The sequence below is a fragment of the Bombus pascuorum genome, chromosome 14 (assembly GCF_905332965.1).
Source record: "Bombus pascuorum chromosome 14, iyBomPasc1.1, whole genome shotgun sequence".
NCBI lineage: Eukaryota > Metazoa > Arthropoda > Insecta > Hymenoptera > Apidae > Bombus > Bombus pascuorum.
The window spans coordinates 10315595-10333107 of record NC_083501.1 but is presented as its reverse complement, the minus strand read 5'-3'; the positions used below and the strand labels follow the sequence as shown (position 1 = coordinate 10333107).

Below are 17513 nucleotides of genomic sequence, written 5' to 3'. Positions count from 1 at the left end.
TCGTCGAAGTTTCTCGTACTTCGATTGACTATCGAAGGTTTTCGTGGCGTGCTAATGTCTAATCCTACAATAATATTGGCAGTATCGCTATACAAATATCCTTTCCTTCTAGTGGTGTAATACTTATTTGCGCGGACATTATTTTGACAAAGAGGGGCGTCGACCACCATTGATAAAGCATATTGTTGTCCGTCGGATCGTAAAAGTACTGTGGGTAGTCTTCCTTTTCACCTAAATGCTTCTCCAGCTCAGCTAGGAAAGTAGGGTCCAACTTTTTAGGAGAAACGTTGCAAGAATTAATTGTTAGCTCATTCAAACTTTGGGCCAAGTCGTGATTCGATTTTGGTTTTGGAGGACTCTCGTTGGGAGGCACAGGTGGAGGAGGAGGCGTGTCGGAGCTTTGCAAGTTCCGACTAGAGACATTCACGTATGTCTGCGCTTCACTTTGCATATCCTCGGGCCAATTAGACCAATTCGCCATTGGTGGACTAGGCTTATCGATCTCGCTATAGTGATTCTGACTATATGCATTATTTTCCTCCGTGTCCACGTTCACGTTCAAATTGATACTAGCATTTCTACTCTCCTTGCTCAGATTAAGGGAATAATGGTTCACATCTGAGCCGGACTCTGGTATGAAATAATTTGTACTGTCCTGGCTGCTACCGCCAACGTCCTGATTTTGTACGTTTCCATACGTTTGTGTCTTGAAATACCTACTACTCACGTCGGAGGGAACATGACTGTAATATCTCGAATGAGGCTGCTTCATAAATACCGAGGAAGTATCGAACGGATCCGAATAAGACGGGTCGACGTTGCCAGGGAAGTTGGCATAAGTTCGAGGATCCTCATCCTGCCAACTCGTCTGTTGTTGCCGTTCCAAATCGTCAATAGGCTCGTCAAGGATATTAACGACTCGTCGACAGGCAGTGTCCGATTGCGCCTCACTCGTGTTCACCATCTCCTCCGGGGACAGATCTATCAAACTGCCCTCCTGACTGCCACTAGGAACAGAGGCGTTCAACGTTTTCACAGGACTAGCTCCGATATCATTCTGTAATTTTGTATAATTAAACTGTTTTCGCGATCTTGGTGTACCGCAGTATTTGTTCTTCACGAGACTATCTGGAGGAACAGTTACTCCAACGACGTCAGGTGGCTCCATTCCTGTGAGAGAAGATTTTAGAGAAGCGAAGGTTGGTCGTTCTGAAGGTTCCCGAGCCCAGCAGCGAAGCATTAATTGGTACATATCTGGTGGTGTTGCTTCTGGTTCGTGCAATCGTTCACCATCCTTGTCTATTTTTCGAAGAATCTCTGATCCTTTTAAACCTATCCACGGCTCTTCACCAAACGTTAACATTTCCCACAATGTCACACCAAACATCCACACATCTGACGCGTGACTGAATTTACGCGCTTTTAAAGATTCTGGAGCACACCAAGGAAACGGCACTTTTTTATGTTCAGTCATCACATAACAGTCTTCTTGTTGCGGCAGTGCTCGCATTAGGCCGAAATCATCGATCTTCACTTTGTCCACTGAACTTAGAAGAACGTTCCTACAAGCTAAGTCGCGATGCAGAAAACGGTTCGCTTCTAAGTATGCTATACCCGTGACCACTTGCAAAGCGTAGTTACACAACGTTAATACTGAAATTTGACTGCACTGTTTTCGCAAATAATCGAGCAGGGCTCCCAGAGGGGCTAGTTCCGTCACCATCATCATCGGTTGTGATAACACCACTCCGTATAACCTAATGAGATTGTGATGATCCAATGTATGCATCGCTTGAACTTCTGCCACAAAATCTTCAATAACATTTGGCTGAGTCAGAGCATCCGCCTTCAGAACTTTTACAGCAACTGGTAATATCCTACCAGAAGGAGAAGTCCATTGTCCACGTCTCACTACACCAAAACTACCATCACCCAGTATATCAGACAGTGTCACATCTTTATCCTGAATCAGACATGTTAGCGCTTTAATCTCTGCCGCACGCTTCTTCCTTTCATTGTCCGCTTCTTCCAGACGTTGCATAATAAGTGCGTTTTGTTTTAATATCGCGTCGAATGTGGCACGAATCAAATTATCCGTAACTCCGGTTGCGGAAACGGTCTCGGTTTCGTCTTTTCGCGATGTAGACATGATTCTAATTAAGTTTACTGAGTCTGAACTATTTATTTGAGCTCGAAACGCTCGAAACGCTTGAGAAACTTGATTTTCTCGTACGGTAATGTACAAATGAATCCAGATTTCCAGCTTACCGTAGTAGCTATGGCCGTTGAGGAGTCTCTGGGATGTTTCCTCTCTGGTTGATTCTAGATTCCGAATCTTATTCGTAGGCTTGCTCTGCGCTGACCGTAGTCCTCTCGTCTAGTTTCACCGTAGTGGAACGTTGAAAGTTGCTGCAGGGCTTCGTAGTAGCAAAGATTCGCAGTGGTCCGCTGATCCTTCGATCTTCAATGATGCGCGTACGCCGAAATCGTAATTTCGTTTTCACTGAAGTGAATGGATCCTGGCAGTGGATCGCCAAAATGTCACGTAAAATAATAATGAATTTAAGGAGAAAAGAAACTTTTATTTTTCTCTTTTGTTTACAATACACTTCCGAGCTCTAGACGTGACCGTTCAAGACTATCTGACTGCTCTACTGCTCTTACTGAGGAAAACTCGGTGTGGGTGTTCCCTTTGGAATTCAAAACGCGGATTCGTTGTCCACACTTTTTGGTGGAAAAGTGAGGGTAATGATCCGCGATGCCCATTGGTAAATGAATTAGGTAGTAAAGACAAGGAGAGCTAGATATGGCTCGTGGGCATCCTTGTTCATGGAAAAACTCTTATCTTGCCAGACACCCGCTTTCTCCGTATTAGGTAAGAGCGTGCAACAAACATAAACCGAAAATGTTTACGTGAAGGAAACTGAAACTAAACAGATTCGGTTTATGTCGTCTTCCTAGGCCTGTTGCGAGTTAATAGAACAATAGATAGGTCTTGGCGTCAGGACTACGGGGAATCTCGCAAGGACCGTCACATCTGGCGTGCCACATGGTAAAAAGGAAAATTGATTCGTGACAAGATCACGTCAAGATGTTACAAAATTGTTATTCGGCAGTAATTAAAAATAAAAGTATAGAATCGCTGTGTTTATTATAGCATGTTTGTATATCTGTGTTATTACATCGATATGCTGGCATTTAAATTGCTTGGTTATCCAGTCTCTTATTTCATTCTCCTTTCTATGACTTATCGACTATCGACAGCGATAAAAGCCTGTTGCGTGTCGCCTGTAACGTCAACCACATCAGAGACCAGGCCGCACGCCGAGGGCAAGATGACAACCAGATGTCTACACATCCTTGCCGCGTACCCTCAATATTCTTAAGGACCCACTATAAATCTTGACATTTTCATAGTTAAGGTCCATCAGACCAAAAACAAGCATCTTTTATTTCAAGCGTTCTTTATATTTTTACCTACTACAGGAAGATACGGGAAGGTTAGTTTTCTCACGTTCGGTATCTTCTGTTAGCAACCTTCACATGTCAATCAGTAACTAAAATTATGTAAACAAAATGGTGAAACTGTAGAACAATTGACTTTTGACTTTATCCTGTACATGTAACTGCCGGTCAACCACAGTCTCGGAGATCTTCGCAAAAAACTATCTATACCAATACAGTGGTTTCTGCTTATAATTGTGCGTCTGTAATAGCATACGCGTTAGTATTAATTACTGGCAGCCTTGCGGCGTACGGGTAAATGATTCACCGAGACGTAACTCTTATCTTTTCTTTATAGTATATATAAAGAAGTATATATAAAGGGTTAAGCGAGCTTAAAGCCAATTATATATTCGAGGCCGCAAGAAATGTCTGTATAATATTCCCTGTCAACTTTTCCCTGTTTTCACTTTAAGTACGCTTTCTTTCCTTTGCCCTTTTATCCTATACATTCCTTGTCCCATTAGTCCGTCTCTCCCGTCTTTTTTTCTATCTGTTACGTCGAGTAGCACTCTCCTCCACCGGATCGCGTGTCGCGGGCAGGCTGGCAAGCAGAAGTCTATACATTGTCGCGGCGCGCCTTTAATATCGTGTTTTTAACCGTCGCCGGCGGCCCGCGGTAGGTGATCCGGTGTCGTATATCAACACAATGCATCGACGAGCGTACTGTTGCCGTCTGGCCGCGAGTTCCAGAGACTTCGATTCGGATCGGTTTGATTTTACGTGTTCGTTGGCGCGTGCGGTGGCGTGATCCTGGGGTGGTGGGGGTTGTCTCCTCGAAAGACAAAGAAATCGCCCCAGAACAGTAAAACTCTTCAGTAGCATTCGAACAATCAAACGCATCAGTCGCATCAGTAGCATTTCGCATCATTCATACAAGTCATTCGTATTTCACACGATCTCGCTAGAACCTATTATCCGTAACCTCAACCACGATTAGAATCAATACTTTCTGTATAAGTTATTGTTATAAGTTCTATATAAGTTGTTATAGTGTTATTGAGATACAAATATATCTATATATATATATATATATATATATATCTATATTCTACAACTGTGGAATAAAGTGCATTCATTGAATCACCCCTGTTATCCTAAACGAAACACGGGGAGCGATCAGTTCGCGGCGTCGATTAGCCTAATCGTAGCGAGAATTTACGCCTCTCGCTGACGCGTTCCTTCAAGACCGCGTCTCTCCGCGAACGGTCGTAACACTATCCATACGATTCTCTTTTTAATTATGGGATTTTTCTATATATTTCTTCAACTTTAACCAAACTTCTTCTATTCCCTCCCGCTTGAACATCCCATCCTTATATTTTCCATATATTCCTCCGTACTGTCTCTATCACATATAATGATTTTCAATTTCAATGATAGGTGGCCGTATTCGTTTTTTCCCTTTATTTCGAATTTCTTTATCTTGTTCCATTCCGAAGTTTGAAAATACGTAATATGTACGTAATTATGTACGAGCAACTGCTGCTCCCTTTTTCCCCAATATTCGTCATCTTTTCTAGTTTATTACCTTCCACATCTTTCTTAGCATTCTTTAATTCCCTCTTGCTTGGGCTTTCCTTCTCTTCACCTCTTCATAATGATCCGTCTAATTTCATCCTTGTGCTAAAGTTGCCACCTATTAACGTTTCATTATTTTCCTATTTCATAATTTTCTGCATCTTCCTGTTCAGTTCAGTCGCGTTCTCTGCTCTTAGACTGTCCATATGTCTCCAAGTCTCCTTCACCTTCATTCTTCTTCTAACCAATCCCTCTCTTTCTACACTTTCTTCTTCTGCCCTCCATTCTTCTTTCACTCCCTTAATGACTCTTCCCCTTGCTTCATTCCTCCTATGAAACCTTATTGTCGATTGGAATTGCCAAATAAATCCGTTAAGTATCTTTATTTTATTTTCCACTACCCACATTTTCTCTCAGTTCCCTTTCGAATGCTGAAGAGTGCAGACGTGCCGGGTGCCCGAAGAGGTCTCTCCGCCGAAACCGGATGTGGAAAAAAGTGCCCCCGAAAGTACGAAAAGCGACTAGCCACCGTTCAGGGTATCAAACAACGGCGAAACATACGCCATACACAAAAACGTGGAAATCTAAGAATGCACAGAAACCGAAATGGATATCACTCAAATAAGTGACGAGAGAAACACTACCAACAACGATCTAACACAACAAGACGAAAACTGGAAGGTCGTAACTCCCAGCAAAAGAAGAAAATTAACAACAAACGCAAATACTAGGATGGCTGCAGAAACAGAAAGGAAACAATGGTTCCAGGAAATTCCTCTACAAAACCCCTTCAGCGCACTGCCACAAGAGAAGGAACCAGACACAACGGAAAAACCAACACACAACACCAAAACACCACCAATTTACATCGACGCGCAGATAATAGACCCCCTTCTCGAACTGCTAAACAACACGGCAGGCAAAGAATATTACAACATCAAACAACTAAAACTAGATCAAATAAAAGTGCAAACGAACACCCCAGAAACCTATAGAAAAGTGGTAAAGCTACTAAAGGAAAAAAACGCCGGATACCACACCTACCAATTGAAATCGGATAAAAGCTACAAGGTAGTAATCAGAGGATTACACCCAAGAACAAACACAAGCAACATATGCGACGAACTAGCCAAAATCGGACACCAGGTAAGGGTAATAAACAACATAACGAGATTTGATACCAAACAACCACTACCGCTGTTCCTAATAGAACTAGAACCGAACAAAAACAACAAGGAAATCTATGACATTAAACAAATCTTAAACACAATAATCACAGTTGAACCACCCAGACAAAAAAAAGACATACCTCAATGCATGCGGTGTCAACAATATTTTTTTTTTTTATTTTATTTTGGTTATTTTATAATTTGTCCTTGCGGACATTTGGTAAAGTGTTATATCTTGTTAAATGGAAATTAAATGGAAATAAAATGAATATGGCACCCAGCCTCGAGCTTAGCTCCGACCATACACCTATAATAATTACATGCAGAAACAAGCCAATACTTTACAACAACTCAGAGATACTATGCAACAAATCCACCAAATGGCAAACCTTCAAAGAAATAATCGAGAGCAAAATCAACTGTAACATCCCATTGAAAACGCCCGAACACATCGAACAAGTTGTAACAACACTTACAAAAACTATACAAGAGGCAGCACGGGCAACCACAAAACCAGCAACTACCACTAGACAAACAAAACAAATCCCATCAGACATCCTCGAAAAAATTAGAGATAAAAGAAAAGCGAAAGCAAAATGGCAAAAACATAGAACAAAAGAAAACAAAAAACACCTAAACAAACTCGCAAAGGAAATAAAAAACGAAATAAAAGAGCACAACAACAACGAATTCACAAAGTTCATAGAGTCACTATCTGCACACGAGAACTACAACTACTCACTATGGAAAGCCACAAAAAAAATAAAGAAGGCGATAAAACCAGCCCCAGCAATCAGAAAAGCAGACAACACATGGGTAAGCAGCAACGAAGAGCAAGCCGATGAATTTTCCAACCACCTGTGCAACACATTTACACCACACAACGTCAATAACAGCAACCACAATTGTCATACGGACGACGATGCGCTAACCATTAGCACCACAACTGACATGCAATACACCATACCTAAAACAACAGCACAAGAAATTAGAAACATAATCGAAAAACAAAAAACAACAAAGTACCAGGAATCGATCTAATCAATGGTAAAATATTGAAAAACCTCCCTCCAAAAGCGATACGACTAATCACTATAATATTCAATGCAATACTAAGAATACAATATTATCCTACATTATGGAAACAGGCACAAATCATAATGTTACCCAAAGCAGGCAAAGACCCACATGAAGCAACATCCTACAGACCAATATCACTACTCCCCGTGCTCTCCAAAATACTAGAAAAAGTAATATACGCCCGACTAAAACCAATAATAGAGAAGGAAAAACTAATACCAGACCATCAATTTGGATTCAGAAATAAACACTCCACCATGGAACAAATGCACAGGCTTGTCAACGAAATAATACACACAATAGAAAACAAACAATATTGTACAGTCCTATTCATGGACATAGAGAAAGCATTCGACAAAATAAACCACGAAAGCCTAATTCAAACAATCAAGAAACAATTCCCGGAAAAAATATACCAAATAATAAAATCATACATAAGCAACAGAACCTTCACAGTAAAAATCAAGGACGCACACTCCGAAGCAAAAGACATCAAAGCAGGTGTTCCACAAGGAAGCGTCCTAGGACCCATACTATACACATTACAGACGGCCAACATTCCAACAACTACCAATAGCAAATTACTGACATTCGCGGACGACACAGCCGTGCTAGTCAGGCACACTAACCCTGTAACAGCAGCCACAATACTACAAGAGCACATTACAAAAATAGAAAAGTGGCTACAGGACAAACAAATCAAAGCTAATCCTAACAAATGCAACCACATCACATTCACACTGAGAAAACAGATAACACCAAACATCTTCCTGAACGGCACGCAAATAACTCAAACAAGGCAAGTCAAATACCTTGGACTTCACATAGATACACAATTCACATGGAAACAGCATATCAAATCAATAATAGACAAAATACAGGCAGCAAGGAGACAAATGCACTGGTTAACAAGCCGAAAATCCAAAACAAGCTGAAAATATACAAAATAATCATAAAACCAATCTGGACATACGTAATTCCACTATGGGGAACAGCAGCAATGAGCCATATAAACAAAATAGAAACAATCGAAGCCAAAATCCTTAGAACAATGGTAAACGCCCCGTGGTATGTTAGAAACGAGGACATACGGAAAGACCTGGGAATACCGACGGTCAAGGAAAAGATTGCCAGATTCGCAACAAGATACAGAGTAAGAATAGAAACACACCCGAACCAGCTGGCAGCTGAAACGTGCAACGCAACAAACATCGCAAGAAGACTAAAAAGGAAACACCCAATAGACCTCATAAAAGATATAACTTAGAAAAAACGAAGCTTGCACCCCTGCTGGGGGTAGCCACCCACATGCTATATTTATTTTTATTTTATTTTTTTTTATTACCAATGAGATATAACACTTCACCAAATGTCCTTTAGGACAAATTGTAAAAACCAAAATCAACTAAAAAAAAAAAACATTTTCTCTAGTCCTACGAAATCAAAATTTTTAATATACTTTCAGAAATCTTCGTCTTTGTCTGTTAGGCCTCCTAGGTTCCAGAATAGTATGCCCCTCCTTTCCCTCTCGTGAGCTCTCTTCCCTTTCTTTTCTCGAGTTTTAGCTAAAAGTTCTTATCTGTTTTTGTGATTTTCATTCTTTTTGCCATTTCAACTACTTCCTGTTATCTCTAATTTTTTGAAATCTATCCTTACTCTCTTCCTGAATCTCTTTCCCTTTTTGCTACGTGCACTAGTTTCTGTTGTGCTTCTCTTTTTTTCTTGTTAGATTTGGCTGATTTATACCTTTGTCTTCTTTAATAGTGATTCTATTGTATATGCGTAGAAATTCCTGATTTACGAATGACTCACTCGATAAGTTAAATACAAAGTTAAATAAATGTTTAATCCAAAAATTCTGTCTTATGCATCGACTAGGCACTTTGCAAATGTCAAGACGTATATTACGCTGGCGTACATGTAATATTTGATATGGCGTAGTATTAATAGAATGAATTTGATGGAAGACCGAACGACGTATTGTTGTATGCGCCGTTGCATTATTCTAATGAATAGCAACACCAATCTCTGTTTAACGAAAAATAGCAAAAGTACCGTTTCACTTTCCGGGCGGAATTTTAGCTGCTTATATATGTATATAATACAAATAATACAATAACAAATAATATATATAAATAATACAACATATATAATTCTATTATTTAGAATTCATTATTTGCACTAAATTCTATCTCTCTGTCATTATCACTTATATTTATAAAATAAAAGGTTTGCTCCTCTCAATCATGTTATCTAAATTCCAGAAATGTTTCTCAACTTTATTTTTATCATTATAATGTGCTCCACATAACGTTTCCAATTTTCTGTGATAATTATGTTCAGGGTTTCGAGGAACAAATATTTAACTTCTGCCAGTTTGAACGTCACATTCCTTCTTACAAAGTAATTATTCACTTGGTTTCATATCATTTCTATGTGATGTACTTCACGGTGATGTGGTGGAAGCCGAACGACAGTAATATTGTTTAATTTTGCAATTTCTTTGACTGTATACAGATGACCTCCTTCTAGGTTCTGAGTTCTCCTCAAGGTTGAGGACATCGGTTGAGACTTTTATTCTCCGAGATGAGTACTATACGATACAATAGAAAAAAACCTTAAAAATCATGGTCAAGATCAATTATTCAACCGATTCGAAGGGGTAGAATCACCTTCCAAAGTCACGACAGATGATTTTTTGACACCCTGCCCATATATTTCCATTAAACCCGTACGCTATTAATATATTGGACGTAATGGTATCAATACAGTTTCAATTTGGTCACTACTAAAATATTCTTGATGACTGCGTTATAGCATATTGCAATTTAATGCAATTAAATACAAATTTGTTGAGGTTTGAATAATATGAATATAAATAAATAAAAAAAGTCCGAACCGAGTCGCAAATGATTCATCCTCTTAAAAGAAAATGTTTCAAATTTCATTAGTTCTTAAATTGATCTTATTCATACTTTAAAGTCAGATATATGTACCTACTTGTGAACATACAACCACAGACGAGGTATAAGAATAGGTACATCACCTTGTGGATCTCCATGACCCAACATGACTGCCATACCGACATAGAAGTTTGAGACTAATTTTACTATTCTCTACTTATAAACGACGGTTACTTGGTAAAGTATTTATTGAAGATGAATTAGTGAAAGTTAAACAGCACTCATACGTAAATGCATGGGTGCCTATAAAGAGTGGAGACGTTTGATATACAATCTCAGGCTCGATGCAGCAACGATTTGTGCCACGCGACTATTTCTTAGATGCTTCAGTAACATATATATATTGAATTACAGACACATATATGTATATAAAGAAATAAATAACAGAGCAAGGGTGTGGAAACCAGACGTTCCACAGGTTAGCGGCGATTTTTATGATATTATTAAATTAAATAATTTCGAAATCATTATAGGAATTTCATTTTATATATACACTTATTTACAAATGATAGAACAGAAAAATGATAACTAATTAATTCAGATTGTTTCTTAATAAACTAATAAATTACAATTATAGTAACTAAATTAATCCAACTAATCAACTCGTAACGACTAACGACAACTCACAACTCATGACAGCTAACGACAACTAACGACGACTCCTTTTTTTTCCGCCAAGGCGTACCATTTCGTCTTCCTACCACACACACGTTTTTGCGCTCGCACACGACCAAATATGGTCATGTTCACCTTCTGGCCTGTCAACACTTTTATTTTTACCTTCACTATGTACTTCGTAGTCCTTACAAGTTCATTGAGTACTACACGATTATTTCCGAATACTACACTATAAAACACCCTTATAAAACAAGTTTCCTTAGCAGATATATTCCATGCATGTATGTATTTTAATAAATAAAGTTTATTGATCACATGTTTATAACTTACATTGCATCTCACGGGCTAAAGGGGAATCAAAGCGTTTAATAATTTACGCGAGGCTCTCGTATTAAGGAAAAAAATTTGAGTAATTGTTACATATGTTTTTAGGTTGCATTATATTGATTTTATTTTTGTTCCAAATCGTAATAATGTCTCAATCCATTCATACGTAGCTTTACACACTCCGATAGATTTTTTTATAAATGTAAATTTGTTTACAACTTTTTCACAAAAAAAAATTTGAGAACCATTTTTTCATTTCTCATTTTGTTATTTTTTTCAGTTGTAACTAATCAGGGTATTTTACTTCCAGTTTGGTGGACAACAAATCAATAATTAAGCAGCTATGATATTAACACAAAAGAGGACATTTCAATTAATTTTAAATGTGTTTCTTTCATTTTAGTTCCATTACCAATATATGTATACATATACATGTACATATGTATATATGTATTCGGAAATGTTAATAGGATTATGAAGGCATAAAAACAAAGATTTAACAATTCCGGAATACACGATATTCATGCATTAATGTATAAATAAGGACATTGATATATGAAACATCAAATACCCAACAACATTCTCATATTCTTCTACAAATTCCATAAAAAAACAAGCCTCGAGTGTATTGGAAATAAATATACATATTTACATGCAAGTATATTTACATAAAGATATAAACATATACATGTACCAATTTTAACCTTTTTAAAGTTTAGTAGGTATATTTCACGATGAGATTCAGCTATTATAAACTATGTAAGAAAATATAAAAGATGAAAGTAAAATAAGGAGTAAAATAAAAGTCAATTTAGTAAACCCTTGAAAGGATAAAGTTAAAAGAAACACTTTGTTAGAAGTTTATTACAAGTATGTATAGCCTAGTACACAGCCTTATATTAGAAATTGTTTTTAGGTCCGTATTAGGCATAAAAATTAGTGGACTTTTATGCAGTCATCATAAATACAAATATACAAAAACGTGTACAGTATGCTAAGTATTAAAAAATGTACGAAATGTAAAAATGGAGAATTTTATAAAAATATGACTATGCATAAATATCAACAATCCAAAACTCTTCGTGCGTTGTAATAGCCTATTTCACTGTAACACATAATAAATACACACAACTATATATATATATATATACAGTAGCGGACAAAAGTTTAAGACGATGATTTGTAAACCGGATTACAAACATCTTATACGCATATTGTTCTTCTATTCGGTTTGTCTCTTTGGAATAACGTAGCTGTATGTTTGACCTTCGTAACCTCAGACAGTCAGTTGTTAAATACAAACAATGTAGGAGTTACAACAGTTAGTTACCGCCTAGCACTTGGAAACAGTGGACATTAGTTTAAGACGATCTGTGTAAAACGTGAGTACGAGTACAGTTTTTGAACATTTTGATTCTGGAATGTCAAAATCATTGTTTAGTGTACCTTTTATTGCTTAAAATTCATTTAGGTAGGAACAGACTATGGGTAAATCAAAGAATTTACTTGAAAACGAAAGGGAACAAATCGTAAGGCTGCGAAAGCAAAGTAAAACCTTCACCGAAATAGCAAATATAGTGAACAGGTCAGAAACAGCTTGTAAACAAGCTTGGTATAAATTTTTAAAGACAGGCATGTATTGCGATCAACCGAAAAACGGAAGACCACGGAAAACAACACCGAAAATGGATCGCCGGATTCATCGATTGAGCGAAAAGGATCGTTTTCGTAGTGCAAATAATATTGCTGCGGAGATAAACTATGAAAACGATACACAAATTAGTGCTAGAACTGTTAGGAGAAGATTAGAAGACTTTAACTTAAGAGGACGAAAACCCCAAAAGAAACCACTGCTGAGTTCTAGGAATCGAAAAAGACGACTTGCATTTGCTAAAGCTCATAAGCATTGGACAAGTGAAGATTGGCAAAAGGTATTGTTTTCTGACGAATCGAAATTCAATCGCGTCTGTTCTGACGGGATACGGTACGTTAGACGTCGAATTGGCGAAAGTTTGAAAACACAGTGCGTTTTAAAAACTCTTAAACATGGTGGTGGCAACGTTATGGTGTGGGCGTGTTTTTCTCGAAGCGGCCCTGGTCCGATATGTCGTATCAATGGAATTATGGACCGTTTTCAATACAAGGACATACTCAAGAACACAATGTTACCTTTTGCACGCAACAATATGAGTGATGATTTTATTTTTCAAAATGATAATGATCCGAAGCACACGGCTCGGGTTGTGAAACAGTTTTTTCAAGAAGAAAATATCACCGTGCTGCCGTGGCCGTCGCAATCACCAGACATTAACCCAATCGAGAATTTGTGAAGCATCATAAAAAAGACAGTACAAGGTTATAAACCGAAAAATTTAAATGAACTTTACTCTACGATTGAAACAGCCTGGAATAATATTACGGTAGATTAATATAAAAAATTAATAGATTCTATGCCAAGAAGATGTACCGAAGGGATAAGAAATAACGGATATTGAACAAAATATTGAATTTAAACAAAAATTGTGTATATTTTTTAACCAAAAATTAATATTTTTTGTATAGTCTTAAACTTTTGACCGACGAAATATTATACAGATTTCGTTCCTTTTTTATAACTTAGCTATTGAGCAAAATATCAAAATGAAATTTTTTTTCTAAGTGTACAAACAAATGTACAATTAGTTAATACCAAAAGTAGAACACCGTATTTATATTTTTTATGGAAAGTAAATCAATTATTTATTTCTTCCATTTCGTCTTAAACTTTTGTCCGCTACTGTATGTAATCTAGCATTGCTATAATGTCTCTGGGTAGAGTATCTTAGATACTGACTTTTTGACTGTTACTGTTATATCTATATATGTACCATATCTTATAAATAAACCAATTTAGATATGCTTTATTTATAATTTCAGATATAATTCGAAATATTTTATCTACAATAAATGTTTCACTGCGTAATGCTGGATAAAAAGTGATCAAATATAGCATTTAAATATCTGAAAGTTATCACGTCACTAACGACATATGCGCGAAAGACTCTCAGTGTTTGTTATCACGCTGAAATCCCCTACTTTCATTAACAAAGTGATTAAAATATCGATCACATTAAAATTTTTCTGTGGCTATTGCTAGCAACATTGCATGTTAAGTATATATCCGGCGAGATACAAAGATACTCCCCGAGAAGGATATAAATGAGAAATTGTACACTTGTTTGAATTAGGATCACGAACAGATCTGCTATTTAAATTATCAAATAAGTCATTGAAATCATTTTGAAAAAGCTGACAGTATGCAACACGGTACTCGTCTTCATATAACTAGTTGAACACATAGTAATAGAAGAATCCATACAACGCGAGCTATTTTATCTAAATTACTTGGCTTTATATGTTTTTCGGTTAACTTATAACCTCGTATCTTTATTGCATCCTAAATTCCATAATGCAATAACATCGCATCAGAATACCCGCGGACTGTTAGTTTAGAAACCATACTTCAATAAATTATTCCTGATGCTTTTAAAGAGATGTAAATAAACAAATAAAAAATAGATCTCAGGTAGTTTATTATACGTGTTGGTTTATTAAAGAGAAGAGGGATAAAATTGTAATAGTCAGTACAGAGATAGTGTATGCCGGTCGTAATCGTCATTCGCTCAATACTACTGTATGACTCGCTATAATTATTCGCTATACTGCTCGCTATACTGCTCGCTATAATGCTCGCTATACTGCTCGCTATACTGCTCGCTATACTGCTCGCTATACTGCTCGCTATATTCATTATCCTAGAGAGCACGTTCGTCTATTTGTATTGATCGGTGGGTTTACAAAAAGTTCAAATGTAACTCCGGTTGACAATTACAAATAACGACGATAATGTTTTGTCCGGATTTCGTTTACTTTTGAACTTGACAAACCAAAACAATGTTGATACTCCAAGCCACAACAATATGAGTCACTTCCGATTTGAATCTTCCGTTTACTCATGTGCCGCTACAGATCTTTTTCTATTTTTAATAAAATAAAGATGTTGGATACTAATTCGTCTTTCTGCCATGGATTGATTATTTGCGCTTTAATCGGAAACAAAAGCTATATCTCTCAAACCTGTACGGTATAAAACATTTAAACTAGCATGTTATACATCTAATAACTGATTAGTTTTAATTCCATTCTTTGAACTATAGAATGCTATTGGTTGTTTCTAATTACCGAGTAAACCTCTTATAAAAATCAATAACTGAGTGCCCACTGCCGTGTTTCTGTTTAAAAAATTTAAATCCATAAAACTTTCAATAATCTCTTTAGGTGAAAACTAACATATTTTTTTATTGACATTTCCTCAAGTAGAAATACACAATTTTTACCACAATCATTTAAACTCGCTGTTTTAATTCTTAACGTATCAAACAAATTTTTTGTGGTAGAACTTGGAGTTAAACTTGAGAATATTACGTATTTTGTTGTACGAAGAAAGCGGTGTGTAATGCAGCGTTAACATAATCGCTGTTCATCTGTCGAGTGACTATTTCACCTACTAGAAGGAAATAACTGCATTAATATAAAACTTTAAAATGAAAATCGTGAACTTCATGCAGGATTATCTTTATCAGGCATACATCACTGATACATCAGGCATACAATAATGTTACCTGAAGAGAGCTTCTTATCTACCTTTTTTAATGCTTTGCATTTTGCTCGTAATTGCGAGCGCAGAATATTAGTCTCTCTCTCTCTCTCTCTCTCTCTCTCTCTCGTTTTTGAATTCTTTCGTGTTCTTTCGTTTTTGAAATGTCAATATGATTTTCGAATAAATTATTATCATTAATCGAATATAAACAAGGTACAGCATCCTTTCTTAATCTTCATAAGCATAAGATTTTGTATCCAGGAAGCATAAAAAATATCTTTCGGGAAATGTTTACTACAGATATATTTACTTATTAATTCAATGTTTGACATTTCAACTCAATCATCTAGTGTGCAATTTATTATCTACGTTACAAATTGTTCATCGGTATGGCTATGAAACGAATGAAAACTATAACCTATATTGTGATTAGAAGCAATTATGATACGAACATTATTTATATCTTTTTCTATTATATTTTTGATATTCTATTGTATCTAAAACTAGGTTATATAAACTAATAATTACTGTGAAATAAAACCAAAAAAAGAAAAAGGAATTAGTTAATTGTAAGAAAACCAATTAATTAACTGTAAGAAAACTAATCGAAAACTGCCAGAAAATTATGTTCAAGGAAAGAAAATTATTTTGAGATCTAACCTACTTACCTCGTTGCTTGTATCTCGCTGTTATATCACCAGATAATTTTAGGTTGTCTTTTATTTCACAGATTTTTGTTATTTTAAACTGGGTGTCCGTTCATTTGACTCGATTTGAAATTTATAATTCTTACCAAAGTAAGCGTTACAATCTGTTTTTGTATTCTCTTGGTAACATTGTGGAATGAGATGAAGATGATAATAGAGGTCTAGAACCCCTAGAATTTGGGACAAAAAAATACATTGCATGATTGAGCTATTCTTATATCTCGTTTGTGGTACAATATCTATCAGTTTAATTTTTAAGCTGTCTTTATCTGTAGAATAAATGAGATCTGTTCAAGTTTTGTCATAATGTAAGGATTCCTATACATCCAAATTTTGATATTCGACGATCGGGAGTCTTGCTGCTAGAACTGCTCTCATCTGTAAACAAAATATCTTTAAGGCAGCGTAGATTGCGTTCTAATTTTCCATTTCATCCAGCGGCAGAATTTCTTACGAAATTCTTACACACGATGAACCTCATTGACGAATCGTTGACACGTTTGCGCAGCGTTTCGAAGTCCAAACATCGTATTTACGGCTTCAAACAGTCCTAATGGGGTCATGATCGCCGTTTTTTCGACGTCCTCGGGCGCGATCGGTATTTGATGGTAAGCGCGGACGAGGTCGATCTTAGAAAAGATACGCTTATTGTTTAGATGTTGCGCGAAGTTTTCGATATGCGACGGCGAGTACCTGTCGGGTATGGCGCGGGCGTTCAACGCTCCGTAGTCGCCGCAAGGTTTCCGTCCTTCTTCGGTACGACATGCAGGGGTGATGCCCATGGACTCTTCGATAGCCGTATCACTTCTTGCTCCATCATCATCTCGAATTCCATCTTTACCTGCTTGAATTTGTTGGGGACGAGGTGTTAAGGTTTGCTGAAGACGGGAGACCCAGGCGTGGTCTCGATGTAGTGTTTCACGCCATGTCGAATTTTCTCTCGTCCGAAAATGGGCGGACGGATTATTTGCACTTTTAGTATGCA

General features: G+C 36.9%; 1 protein-coding gene across 1 annotated transcript; it reads right to left on the bottom strand.

The window, feature by feature from the left end:
* Positions 1 to 64: 64 nt before the first annotated feature.
* LOC132914144 (receptor tyrosine-protein kinase erbB-3-like) lies at positions 65 to 2041 on the bottom strand. Its single transcript, XM_060972982.1, has one exon. It carries the CDS (start codon positions 2039 to 2041, stop codon positions 65 to 67), a length of 1977 nt encoding a protein of 658 aa, XP_060828965.1.
* Between the last annotated feature and the right edge of the window lie 15472 nt (positions 2042 to 17513).